Raw genomic sequence first — 27,213 nt, 5'->3', positions numbered from 1 at the left:
CTGATGTTAACGTTTATGGTGTCAAATTGTGCAGCTAGGAGTTATCTTTCAAACACGGTCAGTTTGAAACCACAAATTTATTAACAATAGTACGAGAAAATTAAATGAAAAACGTAAACATGACAAAGATATTTTATAGAACCATCAACAATGCTCTGAAAATGCTAAGCATAAAAAGAAATGGAAAAGTACATTTTAAGCGCAAGGAGCACACACAATTATCTTGTAAATATAAGCGATGTAAATGCAATATTTTTTGTGTACATAAGTTAACGTTACACGTAATGTTTCATGCCACCGTGCAAAGCAGTTTTGTGATACTGCAAAACACAGGTTTGCTACGCATGTTTCACAGAAAACACTTGCTTTCTGTTCAACTTTTTTTGTTTATAGCATAATTTACTATTCCTGATTTTTTTTTTCTTTGCTGGTGCCTTGAGTCCTGAGGAGTGTTTCGTGTAGGAGCATCAAGATAGACTTTGGGACCTCCAAGTACCGTCTTTCTCGCTGTACTCCTGCTTTTGAAAAATATGCATTCAGGCATATTTATTTGTGCTTTTGCATAGCTTTCCAATAACTTAAACAGTAAAAAACAAAAAGTTGAGAGCACTCATGAAGCACCGCGCAGCGCTACGTAATGCGGCTCCAAGGTTCACTCCCGGCTGCCTCCGCGCACGAAACTGCACTCCCTGCGCTGCTGCCAGCAAGTAGTCCCGCCCAAAGATAGGGGACGCCCTGCAGATAAGAGCGCTAACCTTCAGAACACATCGGGTCAACTTACATTGACGTGTGCCAGCAATAATGCAGCTCGAGCACAAAGCTAAGCTCACCGGTTGGCGACCACTGACGTTCCGGGGCGGTTTGACGAACTCTCGTCATCCGCGCTGAAATCAAAGGTGTTGATGTCGTCTTCCGAGCCAGTGTTGTTGTCATCATTTGAATATTCCAGCCCAGATGCACAAGGATCCCCCGAAGTTCGCCGTTTTCGTGAAGCGGTCATAGGCGACGTCGACACCATGATTAAAACTTTGCGTGCTCACTCTCGCACATGAAAAGGCGCTTTAAAATCACCACACAATCAAAAAAGAGAAACACAAAATCGAAATTGATAAAATACTTTTTTTAAGCGTTAGTGCAAGGGGTACAAAAGCAATTGAAACAGGGCAAATATACAAGTTTTACACATCGAAAACTTACTATGAATGGGGATAGGCACGATCACGAAAGTGTTAAGCACTGCAAAAAGTGCAGACCCGACTAGAGCTCTTCCAGGGCCCACCTTGAAACCTACTTTACCCAGGTTTGGTCTAGGTTTTCGGGTATGCCCGAGCTGTGCAGTGTATGTCTTGCCTATTGACCTGTAATTTCCTCTTTACTGCAGCAGGATGATCTGGACTTCTGGCTTTCACCTTCCGAGGGTCAAGGCAGGCCGGCAGCAGGTGGTGATCTTGCCATGGATTCAGTGCTGCAGACTGATATGAACGGGGCAGCACCGGTACCAAAGAGTGAGGTGGGCATTTGACCAGCACTGTGTTTGCTCATAGTGGAAGAAATTGCAGCTTGTTGTAAGAGACATACACCAGGGAGCAGTTCTTGTCCCTTACATGAAGAGATTCACCTATTTCTATGTGCTCCCACTGGTGTCTCGTATAACCACTTGTCTCTTGCATCAGTGTCTCTGATACAGGGGTTCAACTGAATGCACAGGATGATAAAGGCAACGCTGCAAAGTTCAAAACACAGAAAACCTGGAAAACACAAGCGAAGTGTCCCTGTTTTGTTTCAAACTTTGCAGCACTGCCTTTACCATCCTGTGTGTTCTAGCTAGTCCCTACACAAGCCCTGCAGGGAAGTCTGTGCAAGCAGGCGTTTGGTGTGTAGCAGCACCACCGACCCGAGCTAACGGGTGGGGGGGTTTCGACTCCCTCCCACGCCTAGCTGTGCGTAGCTGAGCGGTGTTCAGGAAAAAGAGGATCCTGGGGGTTGAGCTGACGCTGTTTGATTGCACCTTCGAGGCCCCCCAGCAGAGGCAACACACCCCTTTGGCCTTGGCTTCACACAGATGTACACCCCTGAGCTGACCCAGGGGAAATCGGCGGTCGCCTTTTCCTATCCACCCTCTCCTACCTTTTTCTTTCCTAGCTGTCCTGTCTTATAATCCTTTCAGTTGCTTCCCAGTTTTCGTAGGCGGCCCGGGTTAACCTTGTGTTCTATATCCAGCCTTGGATATATTATGCCGGGTTTATAGCAGCTATGTACAGTCGAGCCCGCTTATAATGAACCTGAGCATGACGCGGCATTCGTTTGCTGTATCTCCAAGTTCGTAGTAAATGAAACACAGCTTTTAAAAAAAAGTTGCGAGTGAAAACACTTTTTTTGCCCCAAAAAGTTCGTGATGCATGTGTTTTGAAGAGCAGAAGCGATAAGAGCGGTCTTGACGCCCTTATCCTTTAAAACGGCAAGGTGCTCGTTCACCGTGGCAGGCATGCTGAGCCGAGCGCGAAGTGAGCGAGAACAAGTCCTAAACACGAAACGAATTGCAAATTATCAGAGTCAGTGGGGTAGCGTACGTGTGTGCACTAGACGCAGACTATCGGATACAGTCAGTGGCTGACGATGTTGGCAAATGGTCTGGTCACACCAGGCCGGCGGCGCCAACAACATTACCAGCGATCAAAAACAGTGTAGATGGCCGACCGGTCTTCGAAAGATCGGTGGCAGTGTGAAAACACGGGCCTCGTCTGGCGATGCGGGGTGCTCAGAGTAGGGGGACAAAGGACGGAGGGGTGCATAACAAAAAACAGTCTGGGCATGGAGAAAGGAAACAGCTATCCTTCCTCCATGGGTTGTGGAGAGCGGCAACTAGAGCGTCGCGGAGGCAGGGTTGGCATTTAACAACAAGAATGTATGGGCACCTCGCCGATGCCTGATTGGTGGTCGAAATCAGTTTCCCGAGAAGTCGGCCGACCGCTGCCTTCGTTCGTTGTAACCAATCAGCGGCGCTCGGTCTGTTTGTTGTAAGTGCGATTTGGTGCCATTGAATCAATGTATATTTTCACGGTCACGTGAATATTGTTCGTTTTACGCGAAAATTCGTTTGAAGTGGGGCCATTATATGTGGGCTCGACTGTACGGCTGGTGTTTACATGTGTTACCCAAGCATTGTAGTGTCCCCTTGGTGCGCTCGACAGTGGGTGGCTACCACAGCTGCTGAATCATAAAAGATTTCATGGGTACTCCCTTCCCTCCACTTTCTGATACCTCTCTCAAAAGAGTGCGCACCGAAGTGACATCAAGCTTTTTCGCATTGTACAAAGACAATTTTCCCCGGTATCATGTAATCCACAGTGAGCAAACCAACAAATCATCGAGAGGTGTCTCACGTTTCCTTGTTGCCAAATGCCTCCAAGAAAAACTAGGACCAGGATATAAGATCAGTAAAATTCCAAGCGGAGATTTTCTTCTTGAGATCTTTTGTGAGTCCCAACATGAGAAACTTGTCAGCCGTGAAAAATTCGGAGATATCTTCATAACTGTGACAGCACACAAATCAATAAATACTGTTTGTGGTGTAGTGACAGACAATGACCTGAAACAAATCAATAAATACTGTTTGTGGTGTAGTGACAGACAATGACCTGATTGCACTGACTGAGGCAGAATTATTGGACAAATGGAAAGAGCAAAATGTGATTGATGTTAAGAGAATAAAGATACGCAGGGATAACAAAGAAATACCAACCAAGCACCTTATTCTTAAATTCTACTCTAGCAGGCTCCCAGAACATATTGAAACAGGGTATATGAAAGTTCGTGTCAGAGCATACATACTTAATCCCAGACGATGTTTCCGGTGCCAGAGGTATGGCCACGGATTTTTGAGTTGCCGAGGATGGCCAACGTAGGCAAAATGCGGTGAGCATGAACACTCCTCTGATGGCTGTAACAACACACCCCACTGTGCGAATTGCGATGGTGAACAACCTTCTTACTCCCGATCATGCATGGAAAAACGAACAAGACATTATAACTTTCAAATTCAAAGAAAATGTATCGTTCAAGAAAGCACGAAAGCGGTTCTCAATAGTACAGCACACTACATATGCCGATGTGACTCGGAAAGGGGCAGTGTCACAACGGCCAGTGGCTTACGCTCAGACCTCGCCCAGGGATGCAGCGCCTAGGCCACCCCCCCCCCCCCCCCCCCAGATGAATGCAGCACCTGCCCTCAACTAAAAACCAACGGCCTAGCGGCTTGGTGGCCTCCATGGCCTCTTGTTGAGAGTCGAGGCTGAAGCAATAGTCTGCGCACACTGTGCGCTCATCTGTCGTCTCCAGCGAGGCGATGGATACATCACCAGTCACCTCGACACTGGTGTTGTCGGAAGAGGGGCACCGCTCCCTTGAGTGTGCTGCTAGAAACAAGCAATGTATAACAGCTCCTCCAAAAGAGGGTCTACCATGAAACAAATCCTGATATACAGAGTACTTTTGCCTTCTAGGTACTAATGGCTACAGAGATCCTGCAGTGGAATGTTGAGGCCTTTTGCATAACCTAGATGATGTGCGAGAACCAATTAGCACCTTTAATCCTAAAGTACTCTGTATACAGGAAACACATCTACAGCCAAAAAACACAAGATTTTTAAATCAATATGTCATTTTTCGTAAGGACTGTATCGACTACCTTATCTTGTCAGGTGGGGTAGCTATAATTGCAGTAAGATTCATTGCAGGCAAGCAGTTATAACTTCAAACTTCCCTGGAGGCAGTGGCCATTCGTCCCATCTTGCTTAATAGAACCGTAACTATATGCTCTCTATATATCTCCCCAGGTCAAGTGCTTAGCAGGGCTGAATTTGAAGGCCTAGTTAACCAGCTCCCAGAGCCATTCATTTTAACTGGCGATTTCAATGCACACAACTCACTCTGGAAAGACTCTCGATGTGATGCACTGGGCTGCTTGATAGAGCGGTATCTCTTGAACTCTGGCACATGCCTTCTCAACAAAAACAACCAATATATTACAGCACCTCACACAACAATTATTCTACGATAGACCTGGCAATCTGCTCAGCCACTCTTTTACCCTGCCTAGATTGGGAGGTGGTTCAAAACCTCTAAGGCAGTGACCATTTTCTTATCTGCCTCAAGACCACAGAGGAGCATTGTATACCACATAACCCTCAGTGGAAATTGGCATGCGCAGATTCGGAAAAGTTCTCTCGTATAACTTGTATACCTAGGAATGCTTTTAATGAATTTGACATAAACGATGCTATTCCTCATTTTATCGCTTTTGTAGTTGATGCTGCGCTAGAGTGTATTCCCATGACAAACGAGGCCAAAAGAAAAAAAGCATGTTCCATGGTAGAATGACCAGTGCAGACATGCACGGAAAAAGCGAAATAAGGCATGGAATTTGCTACTCCAGCATCTGACAGCAAAAAATTTTGCCGAGGGCAGGGAGGCAGACTAGTCATAGTGCTAAAAGAAATAGCTGGGTGAACTATCTCTTGAGTATCAACTCATACACACAAGAAGTAAAAGTGTGGAATAAACTAAGAAAACTATCAGATAAGCCGTTCAATGTTCTACCTTTTGCTGACAACCAAGGCAACAGCCTTAAAGACCAGGCAAATTTTCCCCAAAACTATTTCTGAATGGAATCGTCTGCCTGCTGACAAGGTCAGCATAATAGATAATGAAGCATTTGCAGCCGCTTTTTGACATCTCATTCTGTCTTCAGCTGCAGTCGAATTTTATGCTGTGTTTAGTTTGTATCACATCGTTTTTGTATATTTATGTTTGTACAGTATACATTTCATTTTTGTTTTCTCTCTTCGTCTGGGTTAGCTGATCTTTATGAAATTAATGTGTATTGACAACAATGTATGCCGCTATTTCTCCTTATTTTTTCACTACCAATGTTCTTGAAATGTATGATTTATAAGTTCTCTGTGTAACCCCCTCCACTGTAATGCCTAAATGGCGCTGTGGGTACGAGTGTAAAATGTACATGGTGAACATTTCAAGTGCGTGTCTAGCTCTTCAAACTACTCGACAAGGTTCGGTAAATACAAGGAAGTAACAGAAAAGAAACCACTGAATTGTAAGCCTAATAGAAATGAACAGTACCATTGTCCCTTGGCATGGCTGAGTTTATGGCTTCCTTGAACGCTTGTCACAACTCTTCTCCGGGAGTCGATAATATCATGTACACAATGTTAAAACATCTACATCCCGATGGGCAAATGGTGCTTTTGGGTCTCTACAACAAGATCTGGACTGCGAGGTGCATTCTTTCAGCATGGAAAGAGGCTATTGTAATCCTCGTCCTGAAACAGGGCAAAGAACCATCTTCTGCAGCAAGTTACCGGCCCATATCCCTGACAAGCTATCTTTGTAAGCCATTCGAAAAGATGATAAACCGCCGGCTTTTGTACTTTCTCGAAACTAATGGACTACTTGATATGTGTCAGTGCGGTTTCAGACAGGGCCACTCCACAGCTCATTTCGTACGTATTGAAGCCTAAAATCGGGATGCCTTCATCCACAAGCATTTTTTTTCTCTGTGTGTTTCTTGATATGGAGAAGGCATATGACACTGCTTGGCGATTTGGAATCTTGAGAGACCTCTCAGAATTTGGTATTCGAGGCAACATGTTAAGCGTGATAGAAAGCTATCTATGTGATCACACCTTCCGCGCCAGAATAGGCAATGCTCTGTCTAAATCATTTATCCAGGAGACTGATGTACCGCAGGGCGGAGTACTAAGCTGTACCCTTTTCACACTAAAAATGACCTCTCTACGGTCATTCATTCCAAGAAACATGTTTTATTCAGTCTACGTTGATGATGTTTTCATAGACTTTAGATCCTGTAATATTGCAGTATGTGAGCAGCAGATACAGTCAAGTCTCAATAAGCTGTAAACCTGGGGCAGTGAAAATGTGTTCAAATTAAACCCTCAGTAAAGCTCCTGCATTCTTTTCTAAAAAAAGAGTGGCCCAATTCGTCCCCCTTATGTTCATATACAGTCGAATCTCGATAATTCAAACTCGAAGGGGCCTGAAAGTTTGTTTGAATTAAAGGAAGTTCGAATGAATGAAAGCTAAATAAACAGAGGGCTCTCCATGCAGTGGCACATGTGCATTGAGCTAACACTCGAGGTTGAAGTTTCAGAAGACTTGCATTTATTCACAAATCACAGGACATCCATCAATAATTAAAGAAATCGGTGATGCGTGTCTGCACACGTTTGCCTTGCAGCGAGTCAATCAATTTTGCATGCAGCAAAACATTTTTACTTTGGCTTCAGCATTCTCCTGGCACGAGAAGTTGCACGAGAAAATTTCCAGCACCGACACTCTTTAAAGATGACGACAACGACTGCGTAGCGAAGCCGCAGCATGGCCAGCACGTGATGAGAAAGGAGGAGCGTCTCCACGTAGAGAGAAGCAAATCGGCATTTGAAAGAAAACCAACGCTCCATGGCAGCTTTTTTTTTTCCTCTTCGCGCGCGTCGTTTAAAGGAGAAGGGTTACGTGGAGGGACGAGAAAGGGAGAAGCATGGCACCGATGCGTGAGAGACCCCCCCCCCCCCCACCTCAAGGCGGTGAGCCGTGCTCCCGCAAGGAGCAAGGGCTGCAGAAGATGGTGCCTTTTTCCTTTCCTTCAACCACACACTCATTCAACACCGCGACAGCTTTTTTTTTTCCTCTCTCTCTTCGCGCGCGGCGTTGGAAGGAGAAGGGTCTTTACGTGGCGGGGAGGGAAAAGGGAGAAGCGTGACACAGGCGCGTCGCAGATCGGCATTTGAGAGAGAGCAAACATTCCACCGCAGCCTTTTCTTTCCTTTTCCTTTCCTACGTGTGCAACGTTGAGGTGTCGCAGGTGCCGCCGCGGGATCAGGAGGGGTGTTGAGAGCAGTTTCGGAGCGTGGTATGTTCTACTTAACCGTCGCAAGTTTTTGCGGGTTCGAATTACCGGGCATTTGCCCCCATTGGAATACGCATAGCTTTGACGGGACCTCATCGTGAGTTCGAATTAAGCGTGTTCGAATTAATGAGATTCGACTGTACAAGGGCACTACATTTCGTTGAACAAAGAAAAATTTTTAGGTGTGATCTTTGACTAAACGCTGACTTTTATATCCTACATAAAATACCTTAAAAACAAATGTCTTAAAACCATAAATATTCTTAAAATACTGTCACACGCGGCATGGGGCAATGATAGAGAATGCCTCATAAAAGTGTACAAAAGCCTCATACGCACATGCTTAGACTATGGCTCTATGACTTACCATTCTGCCGCTCCAAGTGCTTTGAAAATGCTCGCTCCAGTTCATAATCTTGGTATCCGGCTGGCTACTGGAGCATTGAGGACAAGTCCAGTAGAGAGCCTTTATGTGGAAAAAGACAAATGGTCGCTCCACTTGCAAAAATCATATTTAAGCTTTATGTACTTTCTTAAAATACTATCCAATCCACAGCATCCCACTTACACCACTCTAAATTATGTGAGCTCAGCTACGCTGTATGCACACTGTCCTGCAGTGCCACAGCCGTTCTCATTACGGGTGAGAAATGTAAGTGAAGAAATTAATGTTCTCCTTCAGCATGTTTTACTGCCCCCTGCGAGGCTGTTGCCACCATGGCAGTGGCAGGTATTAGAGTGTGATGACACATTTTTTGTGGAGGTAACTAAGCATGCCCCAGAAATACACATACAAATGCACTACCGAGAACTAAAGTCTAAGTACTCATGCCCTGAATTTTTCAGACGCATCAAAATACAACGCAGGCGTGTCCTATGCCACTGTAGGTTCGTCGTTCTCGGAATGTGAGAGGTTGCACCCACAGACGAGTATTTCTACAGCTGAGGCATATGCACTCCTTTCTGCTGTTATATTTATAGTATGAAGCTCCAAAAGGCGGTTATCTATACACACCCGCTTAGTGTTGTCAAAGCTTTAAAATCACTAAAAAACAGACGAAAATCCAATTCTTGTCGAACACTGTTCAGCTCTGTGCAAAGCGTATCTAGCAGAACAACATGTAATAATATTGTCACGACGTCGAAACAGAGATCTTCCTGCAGAGATTGAGACACCAGAAACAGGTCGGTCTTTTTAATAGAATGCGCAAGAGAGTTATTCTATTTCATCCATTTCATTGTCTTTCATGGCACATGCACAACTGCCATTGTCTTTTTTTTTGACAAGCACGTGACATTTGCCTCCCTCCGAAAGAGGCATCGTACCAATGCGCAACTTAGGTGCTCTACCAGGCGTATGAAGTGGTCGCGTCAACACGTGTGGTAATCGAGAGCGCCCTCCTACCTGGCGCCTCGTTCCCCAGCTGCCGCGCGCGCACAGACAGCGCAGTCCGCGCGCGCATAAGCACCGGCATCCGCCAAGATGGCTGCCAGGGCGCCTCTTGGTCTGGACCAGTCAACCGTCGGCTCCTACGTCACAACGCAGCGCCATTTCCCTTTGGGCGCGCGTGACATCCTCCTCTCCTACGAGCTGTGTTGCGCCCGACGATTCGCTCGTCGCGGCAGATGCTCTCAGGCCTCCACGAGAGGTTGACGCGCTGCTTAGCAGGCGGCTTCTCGTTCGAGCGTTCGACTTCGGCCCTTGTGCGGGAGTCGTAGCGCCCTAGGCAAGCGTACTTGCTCAGTCTTGCAAAGTTCCCTATACGGCCTGCAAGCCCGTAAGTGTCGCACTGTGCTGCATCTTAAGTTAATAAACCCGTCGTTCTTGTTTTCCTGCCTCGTGCGTAGTTTCTGCGCCGTGTTGGAGAAAACGACGAACCCGGCCACAGCGTTGTCGCACGCAGCGGCAGTGGAGGACGTCGCATCCTTACACGGTTGCACTTAGTAGGTAAGCCTAGTGCCAACCTATCTCCACATAACTGGCGCCCAACTTGGCTTCGGCATGGCTTCAGAGCAGACCCCTTCGAGGCACTCGTTCCTGTTCAATCCTGTGGCGATGGACTTGATCTCGTTCGAGGCGGACGGCTGCAACAGCACGGGGTACGGCCCTCTTGGCGACCCCCTGCTTTCGTTCACCAGGAGAGATCCCTTTATCGGGGCCCCCTACGGTGATGCGAGTCGCTTGAACGAGGGCCACAGTCCTAGCCAAGCCAGTAACGGGCTGTATCAGCTGTTCGAGACTCACGCGCTTACGGGCCCGTCCCCGGCGCAGTCTCCGCTCGCTGGCCTTTCCCCGCCAGCAACACGGTTGACAGCTCAAATCGCCGCACCCAGTCCTTCCTACCGGGGGCACTCGGGAGTCGGCGGGAACGTGCTTACTGACCCATCGTGGTCGCGAGCGCAAAAGGTTGACGATTTTGTTTGCGAGCCTGCTCGCTTAACCGACAACATCGCCGTATTCACCAACGCTCGCTGGCCTAAGACTCGCGCAGGCGACGCTTTCGACGGGCGTTGGCCACCGTGCTCCGCTCTCGACCCGTTTGCCAGTCGCGTGAGGCCTCAAGCACCAGTCGGAGCGCAAACCCTACCCTCCTCCATGCCCTGTACTGGCCCTTTTCGGTCAAACGCGCATGTTGGGGAACAGGCGCGCGCACCGGTTACGGCCGCGCCCGCCTCGGAGCAATCACCGCTGCACGCAACTGCGGCGCAGCTCCTAAATGTTCTGTTGGAAGCAGTGCGTTCGCAGCCTTGTGCTTTAAAGGGAGACTTCGAGTCCCCTCAGCCAAGCGTTCCAAGTAGCTTAAGGATACTTCTGTCTTATTACAGCGGTTATTCGAACCGCATCAGTGCCACAGAGTACCTCGATGTGCTGCACCACTATCAGCAGGCTACGCGGCTGAGCGACAGCGTTATGCTAGGCTCTGTTTTGCCCGTGTCGCTGACAGCCCAAGCGGCGAGATGGTACCGGCTCGTCGGCCACCAAGCTCGCTCGATGGAGGAGTTTAGGGCGCTCTTCTGTAGCGAATTCTTTTCTCCTGAATACGAGCGCCGCATGTGTCGCGAGTTAGAGCTTCGCACACAGCATCCCGACGAATCTCTTCTCGAGTACGTTCGGGCTTTGAAGGAGCTCTACCTCCTTGCCGATCCTACTGCATCAGACGCCGAGAAGGTGGAGCGACACATACAGCAGGCTCGTCCAGCCTTCGCCGCTTACCTTCGGAGCGCCCGCTATCATGACCTAAACGAGCTGGCATCCGATGCGAAGCGTATTCAGGGCGACATTTTGTCGGCGCGAGCCTATCGCCCGCAGCCACCGCCTTCCGCGTCTTTCGAGCCTCGTTGCGCGTGGGCTGGTCGTGACTCGTCACACTGTTGTTCCCCGAACCATGAGGCGGCCTATGCCGCGAGAGTCCGAGACGCGCTAGATGTGTTGGACCGCGCACTGGACCCGTACTCGCACGCCAGGGCGGCCACCGTTGCCGGGCAGCGTGAACAAGAACGGAAACCCCGTGCTCCAGTGCACAAGGGGATATCCGATCGCGGAGCCCCCACTGCGGCTAGTGAACGGACACCTCGTAGCTCTAAAGGATCGCCAAAATCCCCCCCCTGTTGGAGGAAAAGGCGTGGTCTGCTTTCGTTGCCGTGAGCGTGGTCACACCGCGTGAAAGTGCAACGCGCCCCAACGGACACAAGGGCCTGCTCGCCCGTCAGGAAACTGGGTGAGCCGTCAGTGAGCTTTCCCTTGCCGGCGGCTGCAGCAGTAAGAGAGCACGGGAGTGTAACACAACCTCTGGCACCGATGGCGTGTCGTGCTGGACATGACATTCCATCCACGCCGGCGCCGTTCATTGCCCCTACGATCGCTGGTCGAGACTTTGCGGCGTTGCTGGATAGCGGGGCTTCTATCTCGCTGTTTGGCAAAGAGGTTAGAGCTCATTTGCGCGACCGCTCTGTCCGCATTCGAGCTTGCGACACTGCCTTCTACCTCGCCAGCGGTACCAGCATCTCGTGCGACGCTGCGCGGTTGGTTGTGCGTTGGGAGAATGGCGCACGCCGTCAGCGCTTTGTGCATCTCCCTGGTCTTTCCGTACCTGTGATTCTCGGTCACGACTTTCTCGCGCGCACTTTGGGAGAATGGCGCACGCCGTCAGCGCTTTGTGCATCTCCCTGGTCTTTCCGTACCTGTGATTCTCGGTCACGACTTTCTCGCGCGCACAGGTATCGTGATTGACGTCCCAAGCGGAGGCTACAGGGACGGCCCTTCCGGCGCCCTACGGCCTTTCGCTGCACCTCCCGTGGTCTCGGCTGCCAGTAAGTCGCCGGACGCCACGAGGAGGAAGGAGGAAAGGAGACCAAGCGTTGCCCCCGCGGCCCGCGTGTCCCCATCTGATGCCAAGACTGGTCCTTTGGCCGGGGCGGCGGAAAACGGTCTGTGCGTACAGCTTTCCCTCGAGCATAATGCTGCTGCGGTGAACGAGGTCTCGACTATGCTGATGAACCCCCCCCCCCCCCGCTAAGCAGCAACTCCGATGTGTTGACACGTTTCAGCGATACGTTCACGGAAAGCCCAGGCTGCACCTCTCTGGTGAGGCAGTGACGCACAACCGTGGAAATGCAATCCTCGCTCCGTTAGTGCGGCAAAGAGGAAAGCAATTGACCAGGCCCTGGATGAGTTGATTGAGACCGGAGTTGTCCAACGCTCAAACAGTCCTTGGGGTTCATTGGTGGTAATGGTCCCCAAAAGAGACGGCTCTCACCGGATCCGTATGGACCTCCGCCGGCTGAACGAGGTCACGAGGAAGGATGCTTATCCTATGCCTAACGTTGACTCGATCGTGGCTACTCTAGGCGGTGCTTGCTGTTTCAGCACCTTGGATGCTAGCCGCGGTTACCTACAGGTTCAGATGGAGCAAGCTGATGCGGAGAAAACTGCGTTCACCGCTCACAGAGGTTTGTACGAGTTTACCCGCATGCCGTTTGGCTGTTTTGGAGCTGCAGCTACGTTCCAATGATTGATAGACAGCGTTCTAGGGGACGCTAAATGGTAACACGCCATGGCGTACCTCGACGACATCGTCATCTTCTCTCGAACGTTCGAGGAACACCTTCACCACTTCGAGGCTGTCCTCGAGAGGTTGCGTGCCGCCGAGTTGACTTTGAACCCGGAGAAAGCTCAAATAGCTGAGACTTGCATCTCACTATTAGGCTTTATCAATCAGAGCGGTCGTGTTTTGCCGTGCGAGGAGAAGGTACGTGCCATTGTGGAGTACCCGACGCCGGCAAACATTTAGGGCCTGAGGCGCTTTTTGGGCATGGTGAACTACTATCGACAGTTCATCCAAAACTGTGCGGCCCTCCAATCGGCCTTGACTGCACTCTTTAAAAAGTCGGCACGATGGAGCTGGGGGCCAGAACAAGAGCGAGCCTTCAAGGCGCTTTCCGAAGCTCTAGTGGCCACAGCCGTGTTAAAGCTGCCCGACCTGAACAGGGAGTTCGTTGTCCAAGCGGGCGCGAGCGACCTGGGTCTCAGCGCGGTACTGCTTCAAGAGAACGACAGCGTCTTCCGGGCAGTCGCCTTTGCGAGCCGGTCACTTAACGCCGCCGAGCGTAACTATAGCGTCACAGAAAGGGAATGTCTTGCTATAGTTTTTGCTCTCCGGAAGTTCGGCTGCTATGTCGACGGCGTGCCATTCGTGGTGGAAACGGACCACATGGCACTCACGTGGCTTAAGCGCTTGCGGGAGCCCTCGGGCCACCTCGCGCGCTGGGCGTTGACCTTGCAGTGGTACAACTTTGTTGTGTGCTACCGGAAAGAGAGTTCGAACGTCGTGGCTGACGCTTTGTCGTGTGCCCCGTTTTGGCGTGCGGCACTTGTGTCCGCCACTCCCGAGAGCAGTCGCATCAAGTAGACCCCGTACCCTCTGGCTCCAAAAGGTCGAAAGGTGCGAACCCCGATGGCGAAGTGACTTTCGAGTCGACAGCCTCGGGTGAGGTAGACCCTGTCACGTCCACCAGTATCATCTTTAGCAGAGAGGAGCTGCTCAAGGCACAGCAGGACGATCCGTTTTGTCAACACTTCGTTGACGAGCTCAAAGAGCTGAGCTCCCAAGCGGAGCGTGGCGGTCAAGCCGCCGGGCGCGAACAGACAGCTGGTATTGCTGTCGGCACCGAGTGCCGTATGCAGGCTGGTATTGCTGCGGCACGTTGGACTCGTACCTGCTTGATGCCGACGGCGTTCTCTTGCACTACGTCCCATCTGAAGAAGCTCCCCAGGAGTCTTTCAAGGTGGTGATACCCCGCAGTCTAAAGAAAGCCACCCTTGGTTATTTCCACGGCTCGCGGTTGGCCAGACACGCGAGTGGCCTTAAGACTTTTCGAAAGTTGTGCCGCTCCGCTACCTGGCCTGGCATGAAGCGCGACGCTCGTTAAAGAACCCCAGGGGGGTCGAAATTTCTGGAGCCCTCCACTACGGCGTCTCTCATAATCTTATGGTGGTTTTGGGATGTTCAACCCCACATATCAATCAATCAATCAATGAAGCGCGACGCCCTTCACTACGCCCGCTCATGCCGCGTGTGCCATTGCGTGAAGCCTCGCGGGGGCAAGCCTCCCGGGTTCATGCAGCCGATCGACAGCCAACAACCTTGGTAGGTCGCGGCCTGTGACATTATGGGACCTTTCCCAAGAAGCCAGGGAGGCCATGTTTTTCTCCTGGCTGTCACAGATCACTTCACGAAGTAGGTCGAACTGTTTCCCCTTCGGAAGTTAACGGCACGCGTAATCTGGGACAAAATGACCGAGGTCTTTACCCGCTTTGGCTTTCCGGCGGAGTTGATCACGGACAATGCGTCCTATTTCACGGCCAAGGTGTTTGTGGATGCGTGTGCTGCCTTTGGCATTAAGCGCCATAAAACAACCACGTATCACCCACAGGCCAACCCGACCGAGCGGATAAACCGGAATCTCAAGCCCTTGCTGACAGCCTTTGTGCAGCAACACAGGGATTGGGATGCTTGTCTTAACGAGATCGGCTTCTCCTTGCGGTCTACTGTCAATCGCTCGACAGGGTACACGCCCGCTTTCCCCAACTTTGGGAAAGAGCTGCCTAACCCCATGGACCGCATCTTACGAGGCGGAGGCGGGGCAAGCGCTGCGAAGGTCAGCCTGTCTGGCTACTTGGCGGAACTGCGCTCATGGATGGACGCGGCCCTCGACCTGGCGCGTTCCAACCTGGCAAAAGCGCGAGCTGGTCAGAAGGCTCAATACGACCGGTCGCATCGGGATGCCCGTTACTACCGCCCATGCCACGGCGACACACTCCGTCTCGGTAGTCGAGTAGTTCTCCTTCTTGCGAGAGACAGTTCTGCTGGTGTAGGCTATTACTCTTTCACAGCCGTCTTGCCACTGCACCAGAACGGCACCTAGACCTGCATTGCTGGTATCAGTGTGAAGTGCTGTAGGGGCTTTCCGGTCAAAGTGCGCAAGAACTGGAGGTGTTTTGCAGGTGTTGTCGTAGTTCATTGAATGCCATTTTCTCTTGTTCACCCCAAAAGAAGGGGACGTCCTCACGTGTGAGTCGTGTCAATGGTGCTGCAATAGACGAAAAGTCCTCGATAAATCGCCGCTAAGAGGCGCACAACCCTAAGAAGCGTCTCGCGGCCTTTTTGTCGCGTGATGACGGAAATTGCGCTACGGCGTCTATTTTGGCCGGGTCAGGTCGAACACCCTCGTGACTGACGACGTGGCCTAGGAAGCTGAGTGCGTTGAAACCAAAATGACATTTTTCCGATTTTACGGCCAAACCTATGGCTTGGAGGACAGTGAATAAATGGCTGAGATGTTCCTCGAATGTTGCTGAGAATACAATAACATCGTTTAGATAGACCAAGCATGTTTGCCACTTCAGGCCTTATAGTACGGTGTTCATGAGACGCTGAAAAGTGGCTGGCGCCGAGCACCTTAAATTCGTAAAGGCCATCGGGCGTCACAAAAGCCGTTTTTTCACAATCTCTCTCGTTGACTTCTCTCTGCCAGTAGCCGCTTCGGAGGTCCATTGAAGAGAAATAGCGCACATGACGCAGCCGATTGAGTGAATCGTCTATGCGGGGCAGTGGATAGACGTCTTTCTTCGTGACTTGGTTCAACTTGCGACAATCAATACATTAGCGCAAGCTGCCGTCTTTTTTCTTAACCAAAACCACGGGGGATGCCCAAGGACTTTTCGAAGGTTGTATGACGTCATCCGCAAGCATCTTGTGTACTTGCTTTTGAATCTCCGTGCCCTCTTTTGGAGCCACACGGTAGGGGTTCTTCCGAATCGGTCGCGTGTTGTATTCAGTAATGATGCGGTGCTTGGTCAATGGTCTTTGCTGGACCTTTGACGTACGCGAAAAGCAGTCTTCGAATCGGCGTATAAGATCAAGCAGACGCTTCCTATCAGAGGGCGGTAGCATGGAGCAGATGTCCACCGACAAAGTTGTTGAGGCGTGGACGGTCGCATCAACTGGTTGCAAAGCAAAACAATTCCCGGCTTGGTCTACATCGTCGTAGTAGGCAATTGTGTTACCCTTCTGGATTTGACGGTGCTCATTGCTGAAGTTTGTGAGAAGCACTTCTGCCTGTCCACAAGTAAGCGCCAGGGCGCCCCTCGCGATGGAAATGCCTTGTGTGAACAAAAGAGCGACTGTGTGCTCTGCTATCGCATCTTTATAGCAAGGCCACCCACTGGACACCGACACAAGGCAGCAGGATCTCAGTGGAAGTGTCACATCGTCGGCTATTCGCAAACGGCCGCGTGGTACATCGCTGCTGTTGCCGGCATACGGATGTGCGCAAAACGTCACCATATGTTGAGGGATGTTGATAACAGCGCCATGATCTTGAAGAAAATTCATGCCCAAAATTAACTCTTTACAGCAGTCTGGTAACAGGACAAAAGTGGCCACGAAGCTAGAATCGCCAATGCGAAGACGAGTGGTGCATTTACCTGTGGGAGTCATCAGCTGACCACCAGCGCTCCTTATGTGCGGCCCTGTCCATGGTGTCTTGACCTTTCTAAGGCGGTCGGCGAGCTCTTGTCGCATGATTGAGAAGTCGGTGGCAGTGTCGACCAGTGCTGTAACGTGATGTCCGTCAATGAGAATGCTAAGATCGGCACGTTTAACTTCATCAGCATTAGTATTCGTCGTCGTTGTCGTCCTATCTACTTGCGATGATAGGGGGAACTTTTCAGTGTCTCGACGATTGGCAACTTTGCCCCTCGAGGTAACAGCAGTTAGTTTCCCTGGCGCGAGCTTGGTTAACGGCCTCTCGTGACGTCCGCATAGCTCTGAGGGAAGTCACGGTGACGCGCAGGTGATCGAGATCGCCAGCGTTGCGGTGGGGTTGCTTAGCCAGGCGACAGTTGATCGGCATCGCGGGCACGACGGTCTTCAGCACGGAAAGAAGCGTGACGAGAAAAGTTCCCGAACCTGGAATCGCCATGACGGTAATAGCGGGCAATGTGACCGGGCTCTCCGCAGCAGAAGCAAATAGGTCGACGGTCAGCCATGCGCCATAAGTCAGTTCGGCGAACTGGTGGTCGTCTCGCAGAATCCCGTTGCTACCAAGGTACGGCAGAGGGTCGTGGCTGGAAGGGCATCGCCACAATTGTCGGTGGCGGGCGACGGACCACATCAGCGTAGCTCGCTGGATGTGGCTCAGGACTTGACGCAGGTGGTGTAATGGCTTGCCTCAACTCCTGGCGGACGATTTCGGCAACAGATGCGACTGGAGGTTGGGTAGGGGTAACGCAGAGGGCCCGAAGTTCCTCACGCAGTATTTCCCTAATCATTTGTTGCAGGGAACTTTCGCATACGCAGTGCTCTGAGCTGCAGCACTTACTGCCATGTGGTTCGGCAGGCGGTCAAAGTGTCGGCATCGTTGTTGCAGTGCGCGCTCGATGACAGTCGCCTCTCTTATGAATTCATCTACTGTTGTAGGTGGATTTCGTACGAGGCCTGCAAACAGTGGTTCCTTAACACCCTGCATTAGGTGACGCACCTTCTTCGCCTCGGGCATGTCATCAGGGTCAGCTCGTCGAAACAGACAGATCATACCCTCTGCGTACATGGCGGCTGTTTCATTGAGTTTTTGCACGTGGGCCTTAATCAGTTGCTTTGCGCGATTCGTTGGTCCGAGTTCGAAAATGTAGATGGGAGCTTTCGACGGAAATCTTCCTAAGATTGGAATTTAGCCTCACGGTTCTCGTATCACATGCGAGCACTATCTTCCAGTGCGAAATATGCGCGGCTAAGTTTATGCTGTTCGCTCCAGTGGTTGGATACAGGGACCCGTTCGAACTGTTCAAGCCAGTCCTCGACACTCTCGTACTCTTCCCCGCGGAAAACTTCAGGAATGCAAAGATGTTCAAGAGTCACCTGCGAGGGAAGAGTGGTCTGCGATGGCAAGATAACCGTGGATGTCGTAGGAGCTGCCATGCTGGAAAGAGGCGGAACAGGTGCGGACTCTGGACTTAGGCCTAGTAGGCGCCGACTGAATCAGTGCACTGGAGTCGTGACGAGGGGCTGAGTCTCTGGACTAGGTGAACGGGTCCGACCAAGACTGTCCTGCATCAGGTGTTAGGCTCCAGCACCTCCACCAGTGTCACGACGTCAAAACAGAGGTCTTGTCGCAGAGATTGAGACACCAGAAGCAGGTCGGTCTATTTAATAGAATGCGCAAGAGAGTTCTTCTTTTTCATTCATTTCATTGTCCTTCATGGCACATGCACAACTGCCATTGTCTTTCTTTTTGGCAAGCACGTGACAATATGCTGGGTTTCTGGCCATAGGGGCATTGAAGGCAATGTGCTTGCTGACAGAATGGCAACTACCATGGGAATGGAATCTAGGAACCTTTCTATATGTGTTCCTGCCTTAGATCTTAAAACATTTGTTCCTAGAAAGGTGAGGGACTACTGGTAGCGATTGTGGGATACTAGGACTTCGAACAAACTTCACCTAATCAAGCCACAGATAGGAAAATGGCCGCCTTGTAGTAAAGTGTGACGCACTGAGGTCACGCCCTGCCGACTAAGAGTACATACATACGATACGCACACCAACCTGCTCCTTGGCTATGATCCTTCTATCTGTGGTGAGTGTGGCGAAACACTAACGGTGCTTCACACATTATTGGAATGCCGAAGACTTTACACACTAAAAAGAAAGTACTTTCCCCTGGCGTATAAACAGAATATACCACTACACCCAGTGCTACTCCTTGGCTCATACACCGGTATTCAGCACAGGCTCGATTTTAGGCTTTTTAAACGAATCTCAAATATCGCGTGTTATTGCCCCTGCAGTGCCGTACCCCAGCCTCTCAGGAGAGGCTGCTGCTGCGGTTGGTTTAAGAGGCGCATGTCTCCAAGCCCTTGAGGTCAAGCAAGGGCCCTGTTAAGGCATTAGTGCCATTTTCACGAAACACCATCGCAATTTTTAATGTCTTGTCAACTACCTCTAATCTGTTTTAACCTCCTACCACTACGATATGTAGCTCATCGCCCACCCCAGTACTCGCACCGAAATTCTATTTGTTGTATATATCTCTTTTAGGTCTTTTTACAGCCACGATATCATTAACACATTATTACTCATAATTCATCGGCATTCCAACATAAATTGACATGGCGTTCTTTGGCCCTTGCACCACAAAACACCATTACATCCTCATCATCACCATCATCCCTACACAAGTCCCTCTGTGTATGCACAGTTCTTCAAACAGAGCAAAATGGAACACTGAGAATGTGACTCGGGAGCTGACTTTGTCAGAGACAAGGGAAGGTGCAAGATGCTAAGCAGGGGTTGCAAGCTTTTGATGAGGTGTTCATCTTGCAGATAAGCGATTTCCTTGTCAAGTAACTGAACGGATGGTGAACCGACACATGAAGGGCCTTGCTTGATAGGAATGAAGGCCTCAGTGATATCGCAGGTGATATCAATCAGGCATTCATCTTTTTTTTTTTTTTTCAAAATGAAGCACGCAGCTACAAGCATTCTTGCATAGGCGGACTACAAGATTCATCATTACTCCACGGCATCCTGGTTTCTCTCTACCTGCTTGGACTTGTGTCAAGGCCTCAGCTGGGTCCTGCCTTGAAGATATCAAATATTGGGGAAATGTGAATATTCATTTTGCGAATGAATTGAATGATTTTTTTTTTTATGTGATCATGTTGAAGAACTCATTTCGCAGGAATTCGGGCGTTGGTAGCATTGGTTGTGAGACAAAAAAAATATCTTTTCCATGACCAACAATGTCGAGAAAGACTCAAGTGAAATGAACAACAAAAATTTCTGGGTCCAAGTGAGGATCTAACGCAGGCCTTATGCATGGAAAGCATGTGTTTTACCTCAGAGCCATGAAATTTGCTGAAACTATATTGGAAAAAGCACTATATAAGTGTTGTTTAGTGGAAAGAGTCTCCTTAACGCATCAAATATTGCGTGGCAGTTGTGTAGAATCGCGCCAGGCATCACAACATGTCAATTGAGCGACGAGTTAGTGTTTTAAAGGCCCATTTATGACAGAATCGCACTCGGATATTTTTAATCATCAGCAGCAGAACCATCGACAAAGTGAACAGCTAACTGCATAGGTTCGCGTGTTGCCCTATAACGTGCAGTGGGCCCTTCACTGATTTGCAAAACAAATACCCTATTTACTCACGTAATGAATGCAATTTTTTTCTCAAAAAATCAGAGAAAAGTAGAGGGTGAGTTTATTTTATGGGGCAAATTTTATGAAAACTTTTTCGGTATGAGCAAAAAAGTTAGGTCGCTCAGCTTTTTTGTTGTGCTGCACTAATCTTCAGTGGCTAAAGGTGCTATTGTTAGCAAGCTGTTCCCATGCCGCCCGTGCACGGCGTAAAAATGTTTCGCAGCTATCTTTTCTCATAATCGTTCAACTGCAAATGTGGTATCTGCTGTGATCTCAAAGGGCTCGCTCGCTCCTGTGTGCTTGTTAACTGCAATGTCTCAACACTCGCACCATTTGTGAACCCCCCTGTAGCACATAGATATTTTAAAAAAGACTGGATACGTGCCACTGCCATGCACAAATAGAAAGGAAACTTATACGGCGTGTGGCAGTTGAAGGGGGAGGGGGGGGGGGATGAGCCGAGGTGCCCAAGGGGGGGTTGGCATAATACTAATAAAGAATGAAAGAGATTCAACGGGCAAGGAGGCGCCAGGTGTCACTTGGCATGGGACTGCAGCGGACGAATGTACGGGGTTAGTTTATTATGCAGAGAAAAGAAAAATTCAAATTTTGACGACTGAGGTTGGCTGTGCGGTTTGTTATGGGGATTTTTCATGTGAGTGCAATCATTATGCGAGTAAATATGGTAGTTGGGGGGGCACTTAACTGTGCTTGCAACAGGCATTAATTGATACTTTGAAGTGGCTAATGTTAAGTGCACAGATGGATGTATCATTACGGTTTGGTTGAAGCATGCACGGAGAACTGAAGCAAGCTAGCAGTTCAGAAGATGTGCTCAAGCCCCGCCGCGGTGGTCTAGTGGCTAAGGTACTCGGCTGCTGACCCGCAGGTCGTGAGATCGAATCCCGGCTGCGGCGGCTGCATTTCCGATGGAGGCGGAAATGTTGTAGGCCCGTGTGCTCAGATTTGGGTGCACGTTAAAGAACCTCAGGTGGTCGAAATTTCCGGAGCCCTCCACTACGGCGTCTCTCATAATCATATGGTGGTTTTGGGACGTTAAACCCCACATATCTATCTATCTACCAGATGTGCTCAAGTCCTGGTTACACAACCGCGACCTCATGGCACATGCATTCCTCGAAATAGTCGCAGTTGGGGCCACCAAGTGACGCACAGGTTATAGTTGGCATGTCAACTATAACCATTTGTACTGCAATACTGCTGTTTTACCCAAATGTCTTATATAACGTAGAGCCATTTTTGTTGACTAGCTTATTTTTTCGCCTACGGTGCTTCCCATTCAGGAGCTGCCACGTACCTGATTTCTGGGAATGCTTTGCTTACAGCGGCGCAAGAAGCACCACGATAGTGAAGCATCTGGCAGCAAGAAGAAGAAGAAAGCCAAGACGGCCACCCTGCTGCAACAGGACGTTCCCAAAGACAAGCGAGAGTACGAAGAGGCGCCAGGCATCACCACACCATCGAAGGAGCCCAGCTTCAGTGCCACCCAGACACCCATGACACCCAGCATGCCACCAGTCAGTGAGCTGTCCAGAACCTTTCTCTTTATTTTTTAAGGAGCTTATTGCCCCAATAATCGATGGCTGCAAAATTTTTCAGTACTCTTCCAGCACGAGTGGAGTTGAAAATATTTGTTGCATGCTGCAATTTCTTTCTCTCCTCTCTCGTCCCGACGAAATTGCTGGAAGCTAAGGCGGCAGGAATGGTGCTGGGGTGAGAAAATAAGTTACGGGTGCCTCGTGACCTTCAGCACCTTTTCTCTTATTTCTTGGAATGCAGAACTTTTTAATGTTATCGCGCACTCAGAAAGTGCTCTAATCATGCTCAGAAAGTGTTGTAGTGGCGACGTGGGTCTTTAAAAAATGTTTTCTTTGTTAGCTGAGTTAAGTGAATGGACCTTAATACATTTATTCATTTTTATTTTTTGTGGATCCAAGTCTTCAAGTGCAGAAAAACCTCGTTAATGTCAAGTCTGGTATTTTGAACTCGTCTGGTATTCGAACGATTTTAGTTATCCTGTATTTTGCAATGCAAATGTGGGTGGATTATTTGAAGCAGCTGTCAGCACCAGTCTAGTTAATTTAAACACTTTTGGTGCCATGCGCCAATTCTCGATTTCGCTGCAGATCCGCGGAGGCTGTTAGAAGCCACAAAGCAATGCGGTGTAGCAATACAATGAGTGACAGGTGGAGCACCCCAGCCAAAAAAAAAATGTGATGAACTCAAATGTGAGCTTTTGGAAAAACTTGCTTCATTTGCCTTGATGGCAACAGGTGGCACCGACTGACACGCTCTTATTTAAATGCATATATATATATATATATATATATATATATATATATATATATATATATATATATATATATATATATATATGCCCTATAAATTGACTGGGGCATAACTGCCACCGTAGCTCAGTGGTAGCGGCACTATTTTGCTAGGCGGCACTATTCTGAAAAACTTGGAAACAAAATAAAAACTAATTCAAAGGCGTTCTGGCAATACATGAAAGGCTATGGAGCAGACCCCTTGGGAATCACCAAAATTATCTTCAATAATGAGGAGTTATTAGACGACACTTAGAAAGCTACCTGTTTAAACAACTACTTCCTTTCCGTATACTTGCCGAAATACAGCTCTAGTGCTTTGCAATGCACAGGTTCTGTGCCGAAAATGCAATCAGTAGAGTTAAGTGTGAATGGAATTAGGGCATTACTAAACAAACTTACCGATAATAAGGCAATTGGACCGGACGGAATTTTACCTCGAGTCCTAAAGCAGTGTGCTGAGTCGATTTCTCTTTACCTGCACGTAATCTACACAAAGTCTTTGTCCTCCGGTGCCCTCCAAGACGACTGAAAAATTGCACATACAGTTCCTATTAATAAAAGTGGGTCCAAGAAAGACGTAACCAACTATAGACCTATTTCACTTACGTCCATACCCTGCAAGTTATTAGAGCATATTCTGTATAAAAAAATAATGGCACATTTATCAACAAACAACTTGCTGGCGTCTCAACAACATGGTTTTCGTAAGGGCTTATCTTGTGCAACACAATTAATTGAATTTAACCATGATTTAGTATCTGAAATAGACAATAGCGGACAAATCGATTGCCTTTTCCTGGATTTCCAAAAAGCTTTCGACACTGTGTCGCACTCTTTTCTTTTAAGTAAGCTTGCTGCGCTAAACATTGACCACGAAGTTTTGGTGTGGATAGATAATTACCTTTCAGGCCGCCAACAGTGTGTAGTATTAAATGGCAAAAAAATCAAGTTTTGTAAACATCACTTCAGGGGTGCCACAGGGCTCAGTCCTAGGGCCACTTTTATTTTTAATATATATAAATGACATTTGCTCAGGAATTGATTCTAATATACGGTTGTTTGCAGATGACTGTGTCGTGTGCAGAAAAATTAAAAGTGAGAGTGATGTCGCCCTGCTCCAAAGCGACTTATCGCGCATCCAAGAATGGTGTTCAAGGTGGAAAATGACATTAAATGCCAATAAATGCTTTCATGTTACTTTCACGCGTAAAAAAACCAAGTTAGCTTCAGAGTATGTAATCTGTAATAGTATAGTAACACAAAAACCGCATTATAAATATTTAGGTGTAACTTTTTCAGCCGACTGTTCATGGAATGCACACGTTGATTCAGTTGTTGCAAAGGCCGCCAAGTCACTAAATTTCATACAGCGCAGCTTGACACAAGCACCGGCATGTTTGAAATCAATCAACGGCGTATTCAATATACATTCGCCCTATGCTTGAATACGCCTGTGCCGTGTGGGACCCCTGGCAAAGCACTTTAAGTTACAAACTTGAAAAAATACAAAATAGAGCTGCAAGGTTTGTCCTAAGCCGGTACTCAAGAAATGACTGTTGCACCAATATGAAAAATGAACTAGGGTGGGAATTACTTTCATCGCGTTGAAAGAAACTGCGGCTAAAGCTCCTGTACCAAATATTTCATGGTAAAACCGGCGTTCGAAAAGAAAAGTACCTTCACAGTCCTCATTATATCTTTTCGCGAAATGGTCATTGTTTCAAGATTTTAGAGTACCGTACCAGATCTAATTTGTATGCTAATTCGTTTTTTGTTTGTTCCATTAGAGAATGGAATCACTTATCAAATGAACAAGTGTGCTGTATTAATGAAGATGTGTTTTTCTCGACATTGTAACCCCCCTGCTGCAGTGCCTTGGGCTAAGCGGGGTAATCATTGAATAAAGAATAAAGAGCATCGAACGCGTTATTAGAAGCTCACAGGTATGGAACCTGCCGGTTGCAAGTTATCTTTTTGTCCAATTTATAATTACTAGAAATAATATTGTTACAAAAAAATGACATGACGCGTGTCTATTTAAAATTTATATTGACACTGTTGCGTATAGCATCAACCACTTCCTCGTGATTTTTTGACTGCTGATATGTCAGCTACGTAGCATTACCTCCCGGCGGTAAAAGTGCCATCTTGATGCACAATAATTACATTCTTCAGAAGGCAGGTGGTAAGGTTTTAGCCTGCTGATGGGCACAACATCACTGAGTGTGGTTGCGGGCAGGCTTGTGGTCTCAGATGCAGGAATGATCTCATAGGTGACGTCGGTTACCTGGCGGATGATACGGTAAGGACCCATGTAGCGAGACAACAACTTGTCGGATAAGTCAACTCGACGAACTGGGCACCTCAGGAGAATGAGAGAATTGGGTGAGAAGTGAACGTCAACATGCCGGCTGTTGTAGATGGCTTTCTGGGTGGCTTGCGAAGCTGAAAGTTTAGAGCGGGCAATCTGACGTGCGTGGTCGGAACGGGCAATAGCGTTGCGTGTATATTCGGTTGACAGCGTTGTAGTGGTCGGAAGTGTCGAGTGGTAACGTCGGATCACGGCCATAGGGCAAATAAAAGGGTGAATAATCAGTAGGGTCGTGGCGCGCAGAATTGTACCCAAAGGTCAGGTGAGGTAGCGCCATGTCCCAGTCGTGGTGGTGGGAGAACAGATACATCGCGAGCATGTCCGTGAGGGTGCGATTTAGGCGTTCGGTAAGGCCATTTGTTTGGATATGTAGGAAGTGGTCAACTTGTGCTGCGTCGACGAAGAGTGCGGAAGGTCGTCGATCATTCCGGACAAAAATGCGTGGCCGTAATTGGTGAGGAGCGTCAGTAATTGGTGAGGAGCGCCATGGTGTAGAATGACATCGTGGAGCAAAAAGTCCGCAACGTTGGTAGCCCTGCTGGTGGGGAGCGCTCGAGTGATGGCATACCCATCGCGTAGTCTATAGCAATGGCGACCCACTTGTTGCCCGATTTCGACTCGGGGAAAAGGACCGAGAAGAGCTATACCAACATGGAAGAAAGGTTCGGTTGGGATGAAGATCAGTTGAAGAAGTCCAGCCGGGGGTGCAGTAGGTCGCTTTCTACGTTGGCATTTATCGCAAGAGGACACGTAACGGCAAACAGGCCTGGCGAGACCGCGCCAAAAGAAGCGGTGACGCACACGGTCGTACATGCGGGATACACCCAGATGACCAGCAGTTGGTTCATCATGAAGCTCGTGCAGCACGGTTGAACGCAAATCTTTTAGCACGACAAGAAGGAGCTCAGGGCCATTTGGCTGGAGGCTACGACGGTACAGCATGCCATTCAGGAGGACGTACGTGCGAAGCAGCGCGTCGTTCGGAGCAGATTCGAGGCGGTCAATAAGCTGTCCCAGGGAAGCATCACAACATTGTTCATCACCACTCTGAAGAAACTGGGACATTGACATGGCACTGAGGCTAGGCACGATGTCTGATTCGTCGGGCTGATCAACAGGGTAGCAGGATAAGCAATCGGCATCCAAATGGAGACGTCTAGACTTGTAAGCAACCGAGTAAGAAGACTCTTGTTGGCGTAATGCCCAACGGCCAAGTCGTCCAGTGGGGTCCTTCAGAGAACAAGGACAACACAGCGCATGATGATCTGTGATGACACGGAAAGGGCGACCATACAAGTAAGAATGGAATTTCGAAACCCAGACAAGGGCGAGACATTTCCATTCTGTTATAGAGTAATTGCGTTCAGAATTTGAAAGCAGGTGGCTTGCATACGCAATTACATGGTCGTTGCTCCGCTGAATTTGGATCGAAATGTGCAAGAATAGGAGGTGTCATTAGAGCAGTGATTAGCTGAGAAAAGGCGTGAGCTTGAAAAGGGCCCCAAAAAAATGTGGCGTCTTGTTTGAGAAGGTCGGTGAGTGGCTGTGCGAGTGCCGCAATGTTTTTAACGAACCGGCGAAAGTAGGAGCAGAGGCCCATGAAACTGCGAACATCATGGACAGAGCGTGGCACTGGGAAGTTGGTTGTAGCGCGTACTCTCGCTGGGTCTGGTCGTACGCCGGCAGCACCAACAAGGTGACCCAACACGGTAATCTGACGAAGACTGAAGTGGCACTTGGAGAAATTGAGCTGCAGTCTGACCCACCGAAATATGGATAAAATGGTCTAAAGGCGTTCAAGGTGGGTTGCGAAGGTAGGCGAGAAAATGATCACGTTGTCCAGG

General features: G+C 48.9%; 1 protein-coding gene across 1 annotated transcript in view; it reads left to right on the top strand.

Annotated features, from left to right (window-relative positions):
* Positions 1-27,213, top strand: part of g (adaptor-related protein complex 3, delta 1 subunit-like garnet) — a 330,226-nt gene that overhangs the window by 253,121 nt on the left and 49,892 nt on the right. The window contains exons 28-29 of the mRNA XM_075875995.1: positions 1,382-1,510; positions 21,994-22,185. Coding sequence (XP_075732110.1) covers positions 1,382-1,510; positions 21,994-22,185 — 321 coding nt within the window. The remainder of the gene's footprint in view (positions 1-1,381; positions 1,511-21,993; positions 22,186-27,213) is intronic.

Source organism: Rhipicephalus microplus, chromosome 10 (genome assembly GCF_043290135.1).
Source record: "Rhipicephalus microplus isolate Deutch F79 chromosome 10, USDA_Rmic, whole genome shotgun sequence".
In the NCBI taxonomy this organism is placed as follows: Eukaryota; Metazoa; Arthropoda; class Arachnida; order Ixodida; family Ixodidae; genus Rhipicephalus; species Rhipicephalus microplus.
This window is presented reverse-complemented; position numbering and strand designations above follow the sequence as displayed.